This window comes from Nuphar pumila, chromosome 16 (assembly GCF_984573655.1).
Source record: "Nuphar pumila chromosome 16, dmNupPumi1.hap1.1, whole genome shotgun sequence".
Taxonomy (NCBI): domain Eukaryota; kingdom Viridiplantae; phylum Streptophyta; class Magnoliopsida; order Nymphaeales; family Nymphaeaceae; genus Nuphar; species Nuphar pumila.
Genome location: NC_143264.1, coordinates 1,978,256 through 1,995,758, shown reverse-complemented (window position 1 = coordinate 1,995,758; position 17,503 = coordinate 1,978,256). Strand labels below are relative to the sequence as shown.

The 17,503-nt window shown below is 38.8% G+C and overlaps 1 protein-coding gene across 1 annotated transcript; it reads left to right on the top strand.

The window, feature by feature from the left end:
• Nucleotides 1-13,785: 13,785 nt before the first annotated feature.
• On the top strand, nucleotides 13,786-15,219 carry LOC149812643 (heavy metal-associated isoprenylated plant protein 47-like). Its single transcript, XM_089992493.1, has 3 exons — nucleotides 13,786-13,888; nucleotides 14,359-14,437; nucleotides 14,717-15,219. Exons 1-3 carry the CDS (start codon nucleotides 13,883-13,885, stop codon nucleotides 14,995-14,997), a joined length of 366 nt encoding a protein of 121 aa, XP_089848619.1. The 5' UTR covers nucleotides 13,786-13,882; the 3' UTR covers nucleotides 14,998-15,219.
• The last annotated feature ends 2,284 nt before the right edge of the window (nucleotides 15,220-17,503 follow it).

Sequence of the window (17,503 nt, the reverse complement as noted above, 5' to 3'; positions counted from 1 at the left end):
TGATTCAATCATGCATATATGTGTTATAAGGCAGTAAAAAACTTTCATAGTGATGAAATCATGCTTATATGTGTTCTAATGTTGTCAAAAAACTCTTATAATGCTTCAATCAAACGTATATGTGTTCTAAGTTTGTCAAAAAACTCTCATAGTGATTCAAACATGCATATTTGTGTTCATAGTGCTTCAATCAAGCGTATATGCTATTTTCTTAATCTTTGAAATACAACATATAGTGATTTGGACAAGCATCTATCTTTTGATATCACATATCTAAAGCGTTGATCATAACCTTCGCACGATAAAAATTTTATTGCAAATTCTCATCTTTGGACAACATACTCTTCACAATAAAGCACAAACGATCAAAACATGATTGACTCAAATTATACTCGGACTTCAAATTTATTAGTTGAATAACTGCAGACAAGATAGTGTGACTCTCGCAACCATTCCAAAGTGTTTCATGATCAACATCTCTAAGTAAATCATAAAATCTACTAGTTGCATCATTTGTTGCTTCTTCAACTACCCCAATTGGTACATCACTAGAACCCATAGCAGAACCCAGTTCTGGTCCTGCGACATCAAATATCAAATCCACATATGAATTATTGTGCACCACATCCACCCGTGCGTCAAAATTATTCCAAAATTCTTCACCATGAAGTATCCAATTCTGATAATCACTCACAAAACCCTTCCTGTATATGTGATGTAACACCCCGAAATTTTAACCCAAATTTAAGAGGATTTTTTTTTTTTTTTATAACAGCAGAAACAAGAAATAATATAGGGTTAAGCATTTCGAGACATTACGGTGGAGAGAAACCCAAGACATTTATTTCATTTCAATATTAATGAAAATCATCAGAGTTTTAAATGATATGAACAGTTAAAATTTACAATAAACTCAAGCGATCCCTGGAACAATAAATCCAAAAATCTCGATCCGATGCCTCATCCCGCAGCCGCTCGTAAACCCTATCCTTTACCTGAAAAATAGTAAATTGATTGGAATTAGACTACCACGTCTAAGTAGGAATTACTGTAAATTTGGCAAATATACTAAGTAACAAGTATGCGAGGGATTTGTTTAATTACGAACAATAAAACATAGCATGAGAATATGAACATTACTAAACTACTGCACATTGTTAATTTAAGTTTCTAGCTAGAATATATGAACACTACCAAGACCAAATCAACCATTGCAGGAGTACAGAATTCATCTCATGATAAGGTAATATCATTTGCAGCATTTAAATATATCATGGCCACCGATTCCATTGAATGCTTAAAAGTAAGTGAAGCAGACTATGCAACAACTGTAACAGACATATACATAAACAAGTAAAGCGAATTGTGCAACAGCAGCAACATGCATCTCAGTCATGTGACAACCACAATATGAATTCAATTATCTCATATCTACACCTTTCAGTATTTCATTTCATCACAAGCTCAGAACATGCTGGAAGAATATAAGCATGTCTCCCTAGTAATTTCAATCACTGTGATACTTAAAATATTCTAATTGATGTTTATCTTTTCTTATCCCGCGGGTACACACGGGCCAAGGCAACCATCACAGAAGAGAACGTTCGGGGGTATATTATCCAAAGTTGTTTTATTAACCCAAACATTCTAACTGTGACTGAAATCCCAAGGGAGCGGCCAGTGACCGAGAGAAACTCCCAAAGGCCAAAACCAAAACAGAATGCATCCCTAACTTCTGCAGAAGAACATGAAACTACCACCTAGGACACATTTGGTAGTCTGGGTCCCCCAACTCTGAGGACTGGGACCAACGAGTCGCTTTACGCTCGAAACTAAACACATGTCCCCAGAGTTTTGTACCACCTACCCTCTCCAAGGTAAGCATGAATCTGAGTGGGTTAATCTTTTCATTTAATTATTTGCCCGAAATATGGGGCATTTCCCCAACTTCTTTCTACTATCATAGTAGTAGAATTCTCAACCTTAGTCATTTTACCAAGGTGCAAAGAACAATTCTCATCCTTTGTCATATTGATTGCATAACCCACTCAAAGTGCTCTGGTGCCTTTAAACCAGTCGAGCAACAAGAATTAAATTTAAGTTCTTATCAGTATTATGATCATTATTCTAAATGCCTTGGTACTTTTAAACCAATCGGACGCAAATGCCCGGTATCTTTCAACCAGTCAGGCTTACAGAGATTAACCTTTAATTTTCTCACCAATGTTATTGACATTGAGTACACGTTAATTAACAAAAGTACCTGCAACAGGTACCCAATCCATATTGCCCAATTAGGCATGATTCCCAAACTCCCTATCATTCATTTTGAATTCTCAGTGAACAAGGGAAAGCAATTCACATAACTTGACTGCATGCAACAAACAATTTCAATAAATGACATTTCATTAATATGTCTCATAGCTCTTCTACAGAAAGCAGTCAAAACTCAGACATTTCCAGATTTGAATGTCAGCAGTTTATATGAAAAAATTTCAGATAAAACCAAATTGCACATACACCCATTTCTATATCAAGATACAATTCGATTTATTACTAAAGTGTAAAACATAGTGTTTCACAAATAGGTCGCATCACATATATCCAACTACAAGTAGAAAGCCCACCTACAATCTCATAACGAATTACAATTCTTAATGGCAATTTAAAAACACTGTTGGTTTGTTTGTTTGTTTGTTTTTTTTTTTTTTTTTTTTCAGGTATCTAATATCACCCAGGTGCCAGCAATAACCGACCCAAAGGTTTGGTCAGGAGTTCATTATTTAGAGGGTTTCAGTTAGGTTCCCTTTTCAAGTATCTCACAAAGGATCGAGTATAACGACTTCATATAAGTATTCATTTCATCAAGCACCATTGTGTTATTATCCAAACCTAACCTTACTACTTCATGTAGACAGTGTACAGGCATCACCAAAATGTGAAATAGAAGTATAATAAGAATTGAGTGAAAGAACATGAAATTTAGAAGTGTGTAGGAATCATAATCATCAATATTAAAATTTCTGGTATTACCCCTTTTTAAGCACCTGAAATCAGTAAATATCATGTATTAGTTCTGACATGGCAGTTCAAAAGTTAAAAATCCATATTATCATGGTATGAGGATCGACACCCACAGCATTCATTGCGTGTAACAAACTGCTAGCATTATTCATACACTTACAGACTCTATCTGTGTTATGTAGTTAGCAAGGCAATCATTATAGTCTTGATTTTCTTCTGAGTTTAGTGAGAGCTCTGATTTAAAGTTTGAAAAGTAGTTCACCCAAGTACTGGTGAACAGACTCTGTGTACGTATAACAGTGTAAATGGGCATCACATAATTTATCAAAATCAGAAGTTACTGCAATGTTCATATGGGCTAAACACTGATGCCCTACTCATAACCGAGTAACGTACACAGGCTTTTCCAGTAACAGCAATCAATGAGCACCAGGGACCCCTAATTAATTGATATAGGAATAAAACACAGTACAAGCTACAACAGTTGAACCTTACAGTGGAAATACAACTTATGCAACAAAAGAAAACCATGAGACTTATCCCATATTACAGTTTATTGTGTTATATAAGTATACTGCTAAAACCATCTACCATAAAAAAAAAGTTTACTAGGTTCAGTTATATAATCAAATCTATATGAGTATTAACATCCACAAAATGTTTGTGCTTATAAGGAATAACATAACATGCTGTATATTAACTGGATGGGTGGACTATAATGTACATATTACATGATCTAATCTAACGTTGCAAACCATATTGTTTTTGACTTTAAGACCCAACAATCAGATCAGAGTATCTGATAAGGGTGAGCATTAGCAACCCCAGAAGGTCTGTAATTTCAGGCATAATAATGATAACTTCTAAGTTATTATTATTCATCTCTTCACCGACAACAACTAAAACAAAACACAGAACTGCAGCCTACTAGAAACAACAGAATATGCAAGTCCCAAAAAAAAAAATGGAGTAATCGATGTTCTGAATAAAAGACCAGATAGCTTGGATCATTAAGATATAAATAACATTTGCAGGAAAGAAAAATAACACACCCATTCAGTATAGACAGTACAGAACTACAAATCCCCATTTTTTTCTAATGAACTGGTCTATTAAAAGAAAGTCGAATGTAGCCATAACCATAAAGGGTCTTGACTACTTTAGATTTCAGTAGGCACACGCCTGATCATATATCATGCAAGGTCCAGCACGATCCAATAGAATGGGCAGAGGATTAAAAGAATTGGGATTTCCAAAAATCAGTATATGAAAAAAAAACCCTTTACGATAATCAGTAACCACACAGAACCAAGGTTTTGCACAGCTTCAGTCCACTCATAGGGATTGTATTGCAAACCATTACCTCTTTGGAACAAATACCCGATAAAATCACGATAGACCCTACAAAATCGTTGCCAATCCTACCGTCGAATAATCCAAAATCCCCAAATCGAAGATTTGGGATTTTCGGCAAACCAAATCCCAAATTTTTGATTTGGGATTCACGACAAATCCGACACATACTAGTAACTTAATACATATGCGAAAAGCATAGTAAAAACCTACCTCGGCAATAAGAAATCCCCAACTTTGTGCGATTGTTTCTCCCTAGCCGCTGTGAAGCCAAGCCCTCCTCACGTCGACTCCACGAACACGAACGAGAGAGATGGAAAAAACCGAAGTAACCTCACTGTCGTGCTCGTGTGAGTCGTGCGTCCTCCACCGGCTGGTGTAAGAAAGAAAGGAATTTGGGAGGGAGAGGAAAAGAGAAACGGAAGGGAGTTGAGGGAGACCGAGAGAGAGAGGGTTCGGCTAAATGGGAGAGGAAGGAGGCGAGATATGGAAGGGTGACACGAAGATCGGAAGGGGATCTGCTACCCTCCCCTTCACACGGCGGCTGCGCATCCCCCTTCCTCAGCTTCCTTACTTCCACGCTGTGTTAGGGTTCAAAAACGAACCCTAACACTCGTTTTTATCGGGTAGGGCTTTTGCTTTGTTTTTTTGTTTTTTTTTTCTTTTTACTTGGTTTTAACGTGCTGTCGGGTGCCTGTTTGGTTCGGCTGAACCCGAACCCGAACCCGAACCCGCCACAGCTGGGTCCAAGTCTTGGGCATATCCGGATCCATCTGAGGATCCAGACCCACATCTAAATATTTAACTTATTAAATATTGAGTATAACACGAATTAAAAATGTTGTGGATCCAATTACATTATTATAAATATCTACTAACTTACTATGAATCTGGGGTCCATTGTGCTTGATACACTCTTTAAATAAATCTGGATCCAAGGATCCAGATTAATATTTGAAGTTCTGATATCGAAGATCCAAATGCAATATTGTGGATCCGAACCTCGCCTTAAGCTATACCAATTCCCACTAAAGTGTTGTGGAAATTGTCTCATAAAAAATCTGATTTATTTCAAGGATCCAAATAGGTTATTTAAGATCCAATTACGAATAAATAATTAAAACCATAAAATATTCGTGTATTACCTTAATGACTTAAAATCTACATTTATTTATCTGATAAAAATCATAAGTATTACATGTGATGTCTAACGCCATGATATTCTACAAATCGATTGTTCTTACACATCGTGTAGGGGCACCTGATTCGACCTATGAGATCCATTATACTGACACTTGCCATTGCAAATTCAATAAAACTGTCAACACCAACCATATATTCAAGCGATACCACATTGTCAACTATCCTTCAGTACATTTATTCACGGTTTGCAGTCATTTTGTCTTATGATGTTACAGATATTATCCTAACCAGTTAAAAGAGAATCATAAGAATGCTATGATGAAGAAAATATTTAATTTATTATGCATTCATGGTGGATGTAATGATTCGATATATATCACACACACACACACACACACACACACACACATATATATATATATATATATATATATATATATATATATATATATGTGTGATATTCAATCACAAAAACTATGATGCATGCATTGATAACTTAATATTTTCATGTGCAAAACCGTTCATTTGAAGCATGTTTGAAGCATTGATAACTTATCATTTATTTTCATGTGCAAACCCATTAATAACATGATACATTCATTTGAAGTATGTTTTCATGATACAATTTTACATGAAAGGCATAATCAAATTGAAAATAACTGCATGCAAGCACGGATCCAGACACATTAAACATTGCAATACATTCAAATCATTCATATCAAAACAATGTCAAACATGTATCTGCAGCAAACACACTTCAATATCCCGTTAACTACTACCATGGCTAGCATGGAATCCGAACTCCAAAAATAAGACCACTTCTATTTTCATACATTAAAATCATGCTCAGCATGATCTCCGAACTCCATCAAAGCAGTCTTAGATATCCACAACTAAGTAAGTGTGCAAACAGAAAAATTATTGCATCCAACTCACCACAGGTATTTACTCAATTTGCATGTTATTGCCTTTGCATGTTTTTCTTATTTCTTTTTACATTGCATTTTTAGCTGCATGCGATGCTTAACACTAAGCATAACACACTTAGCTCAGCTACGCACCTGCAAAGCACATTTATATACAACAGTAGTAGCAACCCATCAAGAGGCGGCAGGAGCTCCGCCACCGCCTGGCAAAGAGAGAGAGGCAAAAATAAAAGAGGGGCAGGGGCATCGACCCCTGCCGAAAATAAAAGAGGGGCATCGACCCCTGCCGAAAATAAAAGAGGGGTAGGGGCCCAGACCAAGAAGAAAAAAAGGGTGTGTGTGTGGGGTGGGGGGGAGAGCGCAGGGGCCAAAGGCCCCTGCGACTCTTGAAAAGGAGGACGCAAGGGCTGATGGCCCCTGCCAGACCAAGAACAAAAAGGGGGGGGGGGGGGGGGGGGCGCAAAGGCCTCTGTGGCTTCTGAAAAGGTGGTGGTAGGGGTCGATGGCCCCTGCCGGACAAAAAATAAGAAAAAAAAAGGAGGGGGGGGGGGGTCTCGACCCCTTTCGCCGGCCCGCTGGGTGACAGAGGGCAGAACGAGAGAGAGAGAGAGAGAGAAAGAGAGAGATGAGAGAAAAGAAGAAGGGAAGGGAGAAGAGGTATCTAGGGGAGGAGGTCACCGGCGTTGACAGACAAGCAAGAAGTGCGTAGAGTGCGGCAGGGTTGCATGGGGAGCTGAGGGAAGCCCGTGTGGGAGCGGGAAGGAGTTGGGATGATAGTGCGCATGGGGCGCACGTGCTAAGAGCGCATAACGCGAAGATGCCAGCGTGCGGCAAAGGTTGTGCAGTGCACATGGAGGCAGGAGATTGCAGCACTTGCAGGGACGGTCGCGCGTGAAGTGCATGACGTTGCGATGGGTGTGGTGTGCAGCGTGCATTTGGGGCGGGGTGAGCGGCACAGTAGCAGGATGGCCGTGTGTTGAGGCACGCGACGTTGGAGTGGAGGGAACGCATGGGCATGCAGACAAGGGGCACACAAGCTCGGCGGTGAGGCAAGTGATGAAGGGGTGAGCAATGGCTTAAGGCCTGCAGGGTGATGCGAACGGCAGGAGAAGGGAGGGCGAGAGAAAGGGGCGGGGGTTTGTGATGAATGAAACAGAAAGGGAAAAGAAAGGGGGCTCGCATTAGGTTTTTACGAAAAAATTAACGATGAATTAGCGACAGCAAAATTCCATCGCAAACGCTGTGGCCAATTTGCGATGGAGTAGCGATAGAAAAATTGTGTCGCTCATTCATCGCGAAGTTGCGATGGAGTGTGAGAGAAATTTTTTCCGTCTCAAATTTGCAACATTTTTTGCGATAGAACTTTTCCGTCGCTAAATCCTCAACTAATTCCAATTTTAAGAATGGATAGTTTTTTCTTGCTAATCCATCGCAATTTTGCCATGAATTATTTTTGTCACAAATTATTGTCGCTAAATAACGTTTTTCTTGTAGTGCTACTATAAGATAAACCATACATGGATCCTATAAAAATTACATGACCCAGACTCGAACCATACATGATAAAATAATATTTTATCTTTTTTACATTGAAAAATTGCAGATCTTAGCCCTCGGGCCCATGCCTGGTATGTAATTTCACAAACCATTGGTTGAATTGTGGGATTGAGGAGTTGGTCCCAAAATGGATGGTCCTCCTCAGTCCTCTCCCACCTCCAAAGACTCGCAGGTTTGATGTCCATCGATGCTAAAGTCATCAAATAAGCCGAAGTAGAGTTCTAATCCACAAATTCGTCAAAAAGTCATGTTATTTACAAGTTGGTGATGAACACTTATTAACGCCGGCAGCAACACAACAAAATCATCCAGTCAAACGATTGGGTGGTCATAAAAGCTCTACTGCATGTGATTTATTTGGCGTAATAAAAAAAAAGTTTTGAGTAAGTGTAGCAAGAATTTTCAATGGGTGTCAATGATCAACAATTCATAACTCAAACGTTCAGAGTATCAGTTCTAAAAGAGAACAAATTTGCCTAGTTCCATCTTATGTCAATCCTAACCATCCAGCCAATTACTAGGATTATTAATGTGTTCTTACCCAGGATGTGAACTAATCTTAGCCGTCCAGATACATCGGATGGATAGCTTGCATGGATGTAAGATCCTATGACATCATATGATGGGATCCTTTGGAATGACAGGGTAACTTGTTTCTTACAGCTCCGTGGGGACACTACAGTGCCTTGTTTCATCATTTAAAATATACAAAAGCCAAAAGTTTCATTTTGTTAATAATTGCTTAGATGTGTTAAATGATTGTACTTCTCAGGTAAGAGATGTTGATGTTTGCACCATTGAATGGCCCACGAAAAAAACTTGCGTAGCTATGACTTTTATGCCTTTTGAACTAATCAATGCACCGGCCTTCTCCACCTTTAACCTTACCTCGAAGGCTTTGTTTCTCGTGTCTCTCTGTTTGCCAATCTCTTCAGCTCACACAGCAACAAGATAGAGGGGAGTATTTCATCACTGCTGCTCGAGTGATCATTAAGGTGTCATATACTTTAACATATAGTTCCCCTTACTTTTTTTCAATTTTAATTTTTACTGTTATTGTTGTAGTCTTCAATTTTTTTGTTTTTATGATCTTTTAATTCAGCAAAAGTTTGTGCTGAAGGTGCAGATGAATGACAAGAAGTGCAGTTCTAAAGCCTTGCAAATTGTTGTCAGCGCACACGGTATGAAATTTCTCCGTTCCAGTGTACAAAAGACACACACACACACACACACACACACACACACATATATATATATATATATATATATATATATATATATATATATATATATATATATATATATATATATATATATATATTAACCCAAATCTTCAAATACGTAAAGTGTTTAAAGATACTTTGGATGCATTTTTTTCACACTGAGGAATTTTAAAAGCTTTGACCGCCGCTAAAAGTCTGGGCAGAAAAACTGACATTTAGCAGTAGTTCAAAACAATTCTCTTTTTTCTAAAAAAAAAAGATGTGGCATTACACCGGGCACATTCGAAAAGGAAAACCATTTTAAAGAAACATGTTTTCCTATATATATATATATATATATATATATATATATATATATATATATATATATATATATATACAAAAAGTTGTAGTTGTCTACCACTTTATATCAAAGCAGGTTATATGTTCCCCCCCCCCCCCCGAACAGGGCAGTTAGCTACATCTCATGTTCGGGGGTCCCAAAGAGCACCACGTATGTAAGCATGTGCGTCTCGTATCCCCATGTTTGTCAGCATTAATTAGCATTGGAGTTTGATGTGATTGCAAAGACTTAAGTACCCTCTCCTCTATTGGTGCCAAAAAAAAATGACGATTCTTGAAAAGGAGTGGTTGTAAAGACTTAAGTGCCCCGAAGATGATTATTTAAGACACAGTCTCTGCACTGCAGGATTATCTGAGAAAGAAATCTCCCCTGGAGGAGGCCATGAACATCAACTCTCTCACTCTCTCTCTCCCTTCTCTTTCTGCTTCTATGCACATCCAACAGAAGATCTTACATTGCTCCATCAAGCACCGGCTGACCTGCACATTGACTGTTGTGGAGCCTGATTCAGAGTTTTTACCCTTACAGGAGGAGGGTTTGGGGGCTCCTCTCAGCGTGGGTAGCATCATTCAACTAAATGAGTTGTAGATCCTGATTCAGAGTTTTTACCCTTACAGGAGGAGGGTTTGGGGGCTCCTCTCAGCGTGGGTAGCATCATTCAACTTGATTCGTTGTGGAGCCTGATTCAGAGTTTTTGCCCTTACAGGAGAGGGGTCTGGGGGCTCCTCCCAACGTGGGTAGCATCATTCAACTTGAAGAGTTGTGGAGTCTGATTCAGAGTTTTTACCCTTACAGAAAGGGGGGTCTGAGGGCTCCTCCCAGCGTGGGTAGCATCATTCAACTTGAAGAGTTATGGAGTCTGATTCAGAGTTTTTACCCTTAGAGAAAGGGGGGTCTGAGGGCTCCTCCCAGCGTGGGTAGCATCATTCAACTTGATGAGTTGTGGAGTCTGATTCAGAGTTTTTGCCCTTATAGGAGGAGAGTTTGAGGGCTCCTCCCAGCGTGGATAGCATCGTTCAACTTGATTCATTGTGGAGCTTGATTTAGAGTTTTTTCCCTTATAGGAGGAGGGTTTGGGGGCTCCTCCCAGCGTGGGTAGCATCGTTCAACTTGATTCGTTGTGGAGCCTGATTTAGAGTTTTTGCCCTTACAGGAGGGGGGCCCGGGGGCTCCCCCCGGCACGGGTCCCGGGTGTCGTGGTCAAAAAATGCACAGGGTATCGTGGTGAGAAAGACATATTTTTGTTCCAAGCAAGGTTGGAAGAAATCAATGAAAAATCCAACAAGGAGCATGCCAGAATCAGGATGTGGATGTCAAGCGAGAATGGTGTTGTGCAACTCAAATAACACAAAATAATAGGGGTCTGGTTTTTAGTTAAAATGAGGAATGAAATGACATTAGAAATCGCTGAAAATTTACAGAAATAAACTAGACTCAATAATGAAGACACCATTTTTTACGGATTTGGAATATGACCTTTGGTTAGGGAGATATGGCCCTGACAAGTTTGTCCTAATTCGGGTAGCGATTTACAGCGATTTGCTTACTAAATAACACTACAAATCGCTATAGTGATTTGCGGAAGACACTACAAATCGCTATAGCGATTTGCGGAAGAATCTACAAATCGCTATAGTGATTTGCGGAAGACACTACAAATCGCAAATCGCTATAGCGATTTACGGAAGACACTACAAATCGCTATAGTGATTTGCGATTTGTAGTGTCTTCCGCAGTGTCTTCCGCAAATCGCTATAGCGATTGGTAGTGTCTTCCGCAAATCACTATAGCGTTTCGTTGGAGACCCAAAAATACTACAAATTGCTGTAGGAAAGCCCGATAATACTACAAATCGTTGTTGGAAGGCCCAAAAAAAATTGTTGGCAGGATCCGCGCCGGGGGGAGCCCCCGGACCTCCCTCCTGTAAGGGCAAAAACTCTAAATCAGGCACAGAAGTAGAGAGAGAAGGGAGAGAGAGTGAGAGGGTTGATGTTCATGGCCTTCTCCAGGGGGAACTCTTTACCTCCCTTGATTTCTTCTCTAGAGAGAGAGAGGGTTTTACAGTGTTTTACGGAGAAGGAAGAAGAAGAAGATGGCGATGGAGCAATGTAGGATCGTCTGTTGGATGTGCACAGAAGTAGAGAGAGAAGGGAGAGAGAGTGAGAGGGTTGATGTTCATGGCCTTCTCCAGGGAGAACTCTTTGCTTCCCTTGATTTCTTCTCTAGAGAGAGAGAGGGTTTTACAGTGTTTTACGGAGAAGGAAGAAGAAGAAGATGGCGATGGAGCAATGTAGGATCGTCTGTTGGATGTGCACATAAGTAGACAGAGAAGGGAGAGAGAGTGAGAGGGTTGATGTTCATGGACTTCTCCAGGGAGAACTCTTTGCCTCCCTTGATTTCTTCTCTAGAGAGAGAGAGGGTTTTACAGTGTTTTATGGAGAAAGAAGAAGAAGACTTTGAAGAGTCAACATCACCCTCGACTTTCTGGATGGAGGACATGTTTGTCCTTTTTTTGAACGGAGAAAGAAGAAGAAGACTTTGAAGAGTCAACATCATCCTTGACTTTCTGGATGGAGGACATGTTTGTCCTTTTTTTGAACTGTTTGTTTTTTCGTTTTTAAATGAAGGGCATTTTTGTCATTTTCTCAAACCATCACTTTATGAGAAGAATAACAAGAAAGGGTACTTAAGTCTTTGCAACAACACCAGAGTCCGATGCAAAGTTATGTCAACATACACGGGAATACGAGCCCCATGTGCTAGTATACGTGGTGCTCATTCAAAGCCACGAACACAGACGTGGGATTCAGTGAATCATCGGGGGCGAACATACACCACCCTCTCACTTTATGTGCCTCACGGAAGTGAACCCACGTACACGCTAAAGGCTCCTTTAGCAACAGCAAATGCACTTAGTGTCCATCACAAAATGGATGCTCAAAATACATCCACTGGCGTCTTGCAGTTGGGTGGTAGGCAGCTCTCTCTCTCTCTCTCCATATATATATATATATATATATATATATATATATATATATATATATATATATATATATATATATATATATATATATATATATATATATATATAGAGAGAGAGAGAGAGAGAGAGAGAGAGAGAGAGAACTGAACACATTAGGCCACATTTCTTATTATGCCCTATATGTTGTACGTGTTTTATGAAAGATTTGAACTGTTAGAAGTGTTTAGCATGATCGATTTAGTGGGAATAAACTTTTGAATCATTGTTTTGGACAAAAAAATATCATTTTATGAGACAAAAAATATCATTTTCAAAGTTATATGTTTTTAGTGGGAGAAACCACATTCTTTCATGGGCTTCTATTATATTATTGGTAAAAGAAAGAAAAAAAAATGAAATTTCTCACATAAGAAAACATAGAGGGCTTGAAACAAACAAGCCATTAGGCAACTACCATTAGAACTTGATGTTTGGTAAAATAATAGAAGTAAAAAAAATTAAGTAAAATACCAACTTAAATGATCCACGTCTTCAATTCGGCACATCTGTGTTCAAATGGTTAAAGGGAAAATTCCGTCTAGGACCAACTTTTGGAGAGTAATCCCAAAAATAGTGTTCATTTTTTTTTTTCTAATTCTAGATATGCGGTATCAAGTTTCTCAAAAACTGCCAAATAGGGACCCCAGGTTAATATCACCGAGAAATGTGATCTTTTTCTCTTTCCATTGTCTTTTGGAATTAAAAATATTCATTCGTTCTCATAATAAAGAAAAAAGGTAAATATCTTGAATATTTGGTTACGAAAGTTTTGAATGTAGTTTGACTTATAATTTAACCTGAGTTAATAGATAACAAATATTCCTTTATTTGGAAGATTCAAGAAAAATAGATGCCAATATCAGTAAATTCATGCCTATTTTTAACAATTAAGTGCAAAAGGTTGACCACAAAATGAATTTTCCCTAAAATAAGATCTATGATTGATCGAGCCCCCTTTCTTTGACAAGTTCGAAAGATATAAAATATTCACACCTTTGACTTCAACTTTCTACTGGTGCAACGCTATGATTGGTCGAGACCAATGTTTGACAAGTTCAAAGAAATACCTCAAACTAATTGACAAAGTATATTCCGGGTCCCACAATTTTCTCCCACGCAAGTCACTACCAACTACCAAGGCTTGTCTCTCTCCTATATAATGAGGGTGCTTCACCTAGCCTCTCTCTCACGATTAGACTCTCTTGTAAACTTAGTGATTCTAGTGGCCATCTTACTCAAGTTTCTCAACAACCAGGGGGACTACCTCAAAAAACTCTGCTGTTGCATCATCATGAAGGTATGAAGAAAATCTAGAGTAACTTTTCTTTTTTTTTTGGAACTTCATGCTACTAGTAGAGCTGGTAAACAAGTTGAACGAACCCTAACAGGGCATGTCCGAGCTTGGCTCGTTAATTAGCAATGGATTGAGCTCATGACTCGGCTCATCTATAAATGAAACAAAGCAGAACGCGAGCTTCGTGTGGAAACATTCCCTGTCATTAATACACGCATTATATATATCCAAGAAAGTTTTTTTTTTGGGGGGCAGTTGGATAAATTTCAAGGAGAAAAAAGAGTACCCGAATCCGTAATTCGTTTTATTACTAGTATCGAGAAGTCTGTGAATCAGGATAAAGCCTCAGTTGTCTTAAGAAACATTGGTTTCTTACAATTCTCTTGGAACTACTGCCTACGGATGTTTGGAGCAGATGTTTCATTAATCTTGTTTTTGGAAGAAATTTAAAGTTGGTTATGAATTTGTTGCAGAAAAAGTTGGTGCTCAAGCTGGATATGTTTGATGAGAAGAGCAAGTCTAAAGCTTTGAAGATTGTTGCAGGTGCTGAAGGTATAGATTTCTTGTTCTCTTTAGTTTTTCTCTCTCTAGGGTTTCTCAAACCCAGGCAGCCAACCATGAGTCAAATCTTCTGCTGAAGTTTCAGCAAGTCGCCCGCAGGGCTCCACTCATCCCGGTAGGGGTCACTTGCGAACATCACCAAGTTGACAGGGCTTCATGAGTTCGAAACCATTGGGTGTGTGTCTTTTGTCCTCCAGCCTGAAATTCGACACAGGCAAGGGGGAACTTAGGATTTGCTCATAGAACCAACCATTGATCTTTTGGATGCAGGTCTCATATCAGTGGCTGTGGATGGAGAGGACAAAACCAAATTGGTAGTGATTGGTGAGGGCATGAATCCTTTCTGTCTGGTGAAATCCTTGAGGAAAAATTTCAGGACAGAGTTGGTGAGCTTAGAAGAAGTGAAGAGTGAGAAGAAAGAAGAAGTGAAGAGTGAGAAGAAGACGGGCGTGGAATCGTGGCCTTACGTTTGCCATCCTTGCGTTTCGCAGTATATTGTGCAACATGTTCCAGTCTATGACAACAACCCTGACCCCTGTTCCATTATGTAGACTTGATGCAGCTGTGTGCAATGTTTTCAAGGAGAGACAGGTTGTCTCATCAGGGGTTAATATTTGGTACAAATGAAGGTACCGAACTTTTGAGCTGTAAATTATAAGTGCAGAATGTATCAACTCAATCCCAATGTATAGTTGGGTTGGGCGTCGTTTGCTTGCTTATTAGGACATTGGCTGGTTATTTTCCCATGTAAGAATATCATTTTGAGTTATGAAGTTTTGGTATATTGTGGAGCGTTGGTTTTTGAAGATCAAGAAACATCTAGTTTTGGTACATGTCACAATCACATAATTTAAAACCTATTTCCTATTAAGCAAACCATGTTGACCACATCGGTAGGGTAGGAAAGGACCCAGAGAAAGTCGGAAGAAAATATGAAATGAAGGTGGTTTCTTCTCAATAGTTCCGTACCTTCATTAGTAGCAAATAATTAAACTTGGAAGCCATAATTTTCATTCTCAGTGGCAAATAAATGATTTTATGATTTTTCTCAGCATCTTGGAAAAAGGTCCACCGATCGATTTTATGGCATCACCTGTAATCAGGATATTCCCAGAAATTTTTTCGTAGAACAGATATTCCCAGAAATTTTCTTCATCTGTTGTGTGAATTGCTGCCAGACATATAGGAGCACCATCGATGTTTGCTTGGGCCTGTTTTGTACTAAAGAAAGGAGAAGCAACAGTCAGATCACCTATATGTAGGGGTGTCAATGGGTCGGGTGTGACCCGGACCAGACCCATACTAAACCCACTAAGGTCAGGGTTTGGTGATAAATAAAGAGTTTCCAATAGAATCCAGGTCAGATCCAAAGGGTCCGATTAATGTATGAACATGCGTATGGTTTTTGAAATTCCATACCAGACCCGAGCCCAACCCGAGTTCCTGACTAAGATCTGCAATTTTTTCAATGTAAAAAAGGATAAAAAAATATGAATTTATTGAGTATGTTCTGGGTCTGGTTCGTGTAATCCTTACAGCATCCGTGTATGGTTTCTCTTATGGTGGGTTCGAATGAACCCGGATCCAGACCAGGTACCAGCATCTCAAATCAGGTATGGGTTTGGTTCCTCCTGAGTCTAAAGCAATCTCGAACCACTGACAACCCTACTCCTTGGTTCCAACTCGTCTGTCCTGAATGCGACGTGTCCTGGTTGGACAGTGTCTATTGATGCAACTACCATCTTATCAATTAATCTGACCCCACAAATGTGTTCAGTATGGTTTGATTACTAGGAGCCATATATTGGATTGGCCGTTTTTATTGTAAAAATACAATTTTTTTCAATCATAAATTTTTTGTAGATTTTAAACCATCAATTTTTTAGTACAATTAGATGATTTAAAACGCATAATGTTGTGTACTAAGTAAAACCATGCATATAAACCATATCCACGGTGCTTGATCCATAGAAAAGTCTAGAGAATTTTGAAAACGGCTGTTTTCATCACTTGTGAAAATCCCAAATATCACAAGATTTTCAAGATCTAAAATTTATCATGATTTTATTTTGATTTCTTGTACTTTTAATTTTGTTAATATTCACATTTTTTTCTTGATTTTTTGAACCATAAATGTATCAAGATTTGCCTTTAATTTTGAGGACAACAAGAAAAAAAATTAAGATATATTTCTTTGGGTAGGATCTCAAATCAATACAATCAACCATCTTAGGGATATGAGATCATAAGATCTTAGAGCCATGGATCTCTAGTCTGACGTACCCTCTTACCCTATCACCAAACCAGGAAACGTTGGACTTGAGGGTTTTTTAGTGATCTCAAATCCTCATATCTCCTTGGATCTGAGGTCCCTCATTTGCTATAAGCTTGGATCAAGTGTGGTTCCATGCATGCATGATTTGCAAAAAAAAACTATGCTACACTATTTGTATGCCCGAAACGCAAAGAAAAGTAAGAAAAACTAGAAATTGCATAAAACTCAAGAAAATAACAATTCATTATCATTCAACTCTTCCCCCAACATAAACCCTATAACGAGTATTTATAAGAAAATACGACAAACCCTAGGTCTACTTTGGATCCGAGATGAATCTATTGCATAAAATGATTCAATTCTACATAAGAAATCCAAATAAACATACACTAATGAAATTAGATCCAAATAAATCTTTTCGTAGCGTAAATTCAGTAGGAGTAGAATAACGTAGTTTTTTCGAAAATCAAGACCTCTCAATTTACATCATTAAGCCAAGAAATCGAGAAAATCAAACATGCCCATAAAATTCTGTGAACAATATTTGTGATTAAGGTTTACACACCTAATCTTGTGACCATAGCATCCATTGGCTTGGTAAAAATAGCCAAAAATTGTAGTTGACTATTGACCAAGCCTTTCCTCTCTCCCAATTGGTGTCTTTCGTCAAGTTGTGGTCCTGGACTCGGACCCTACTATGCTCCTATTCAAGTCTTTGTCTTGGATGGAGGTCTCGCATGTGGCCCCCACCATTGCAATTTCCCATTTGACTGGAGCACAAA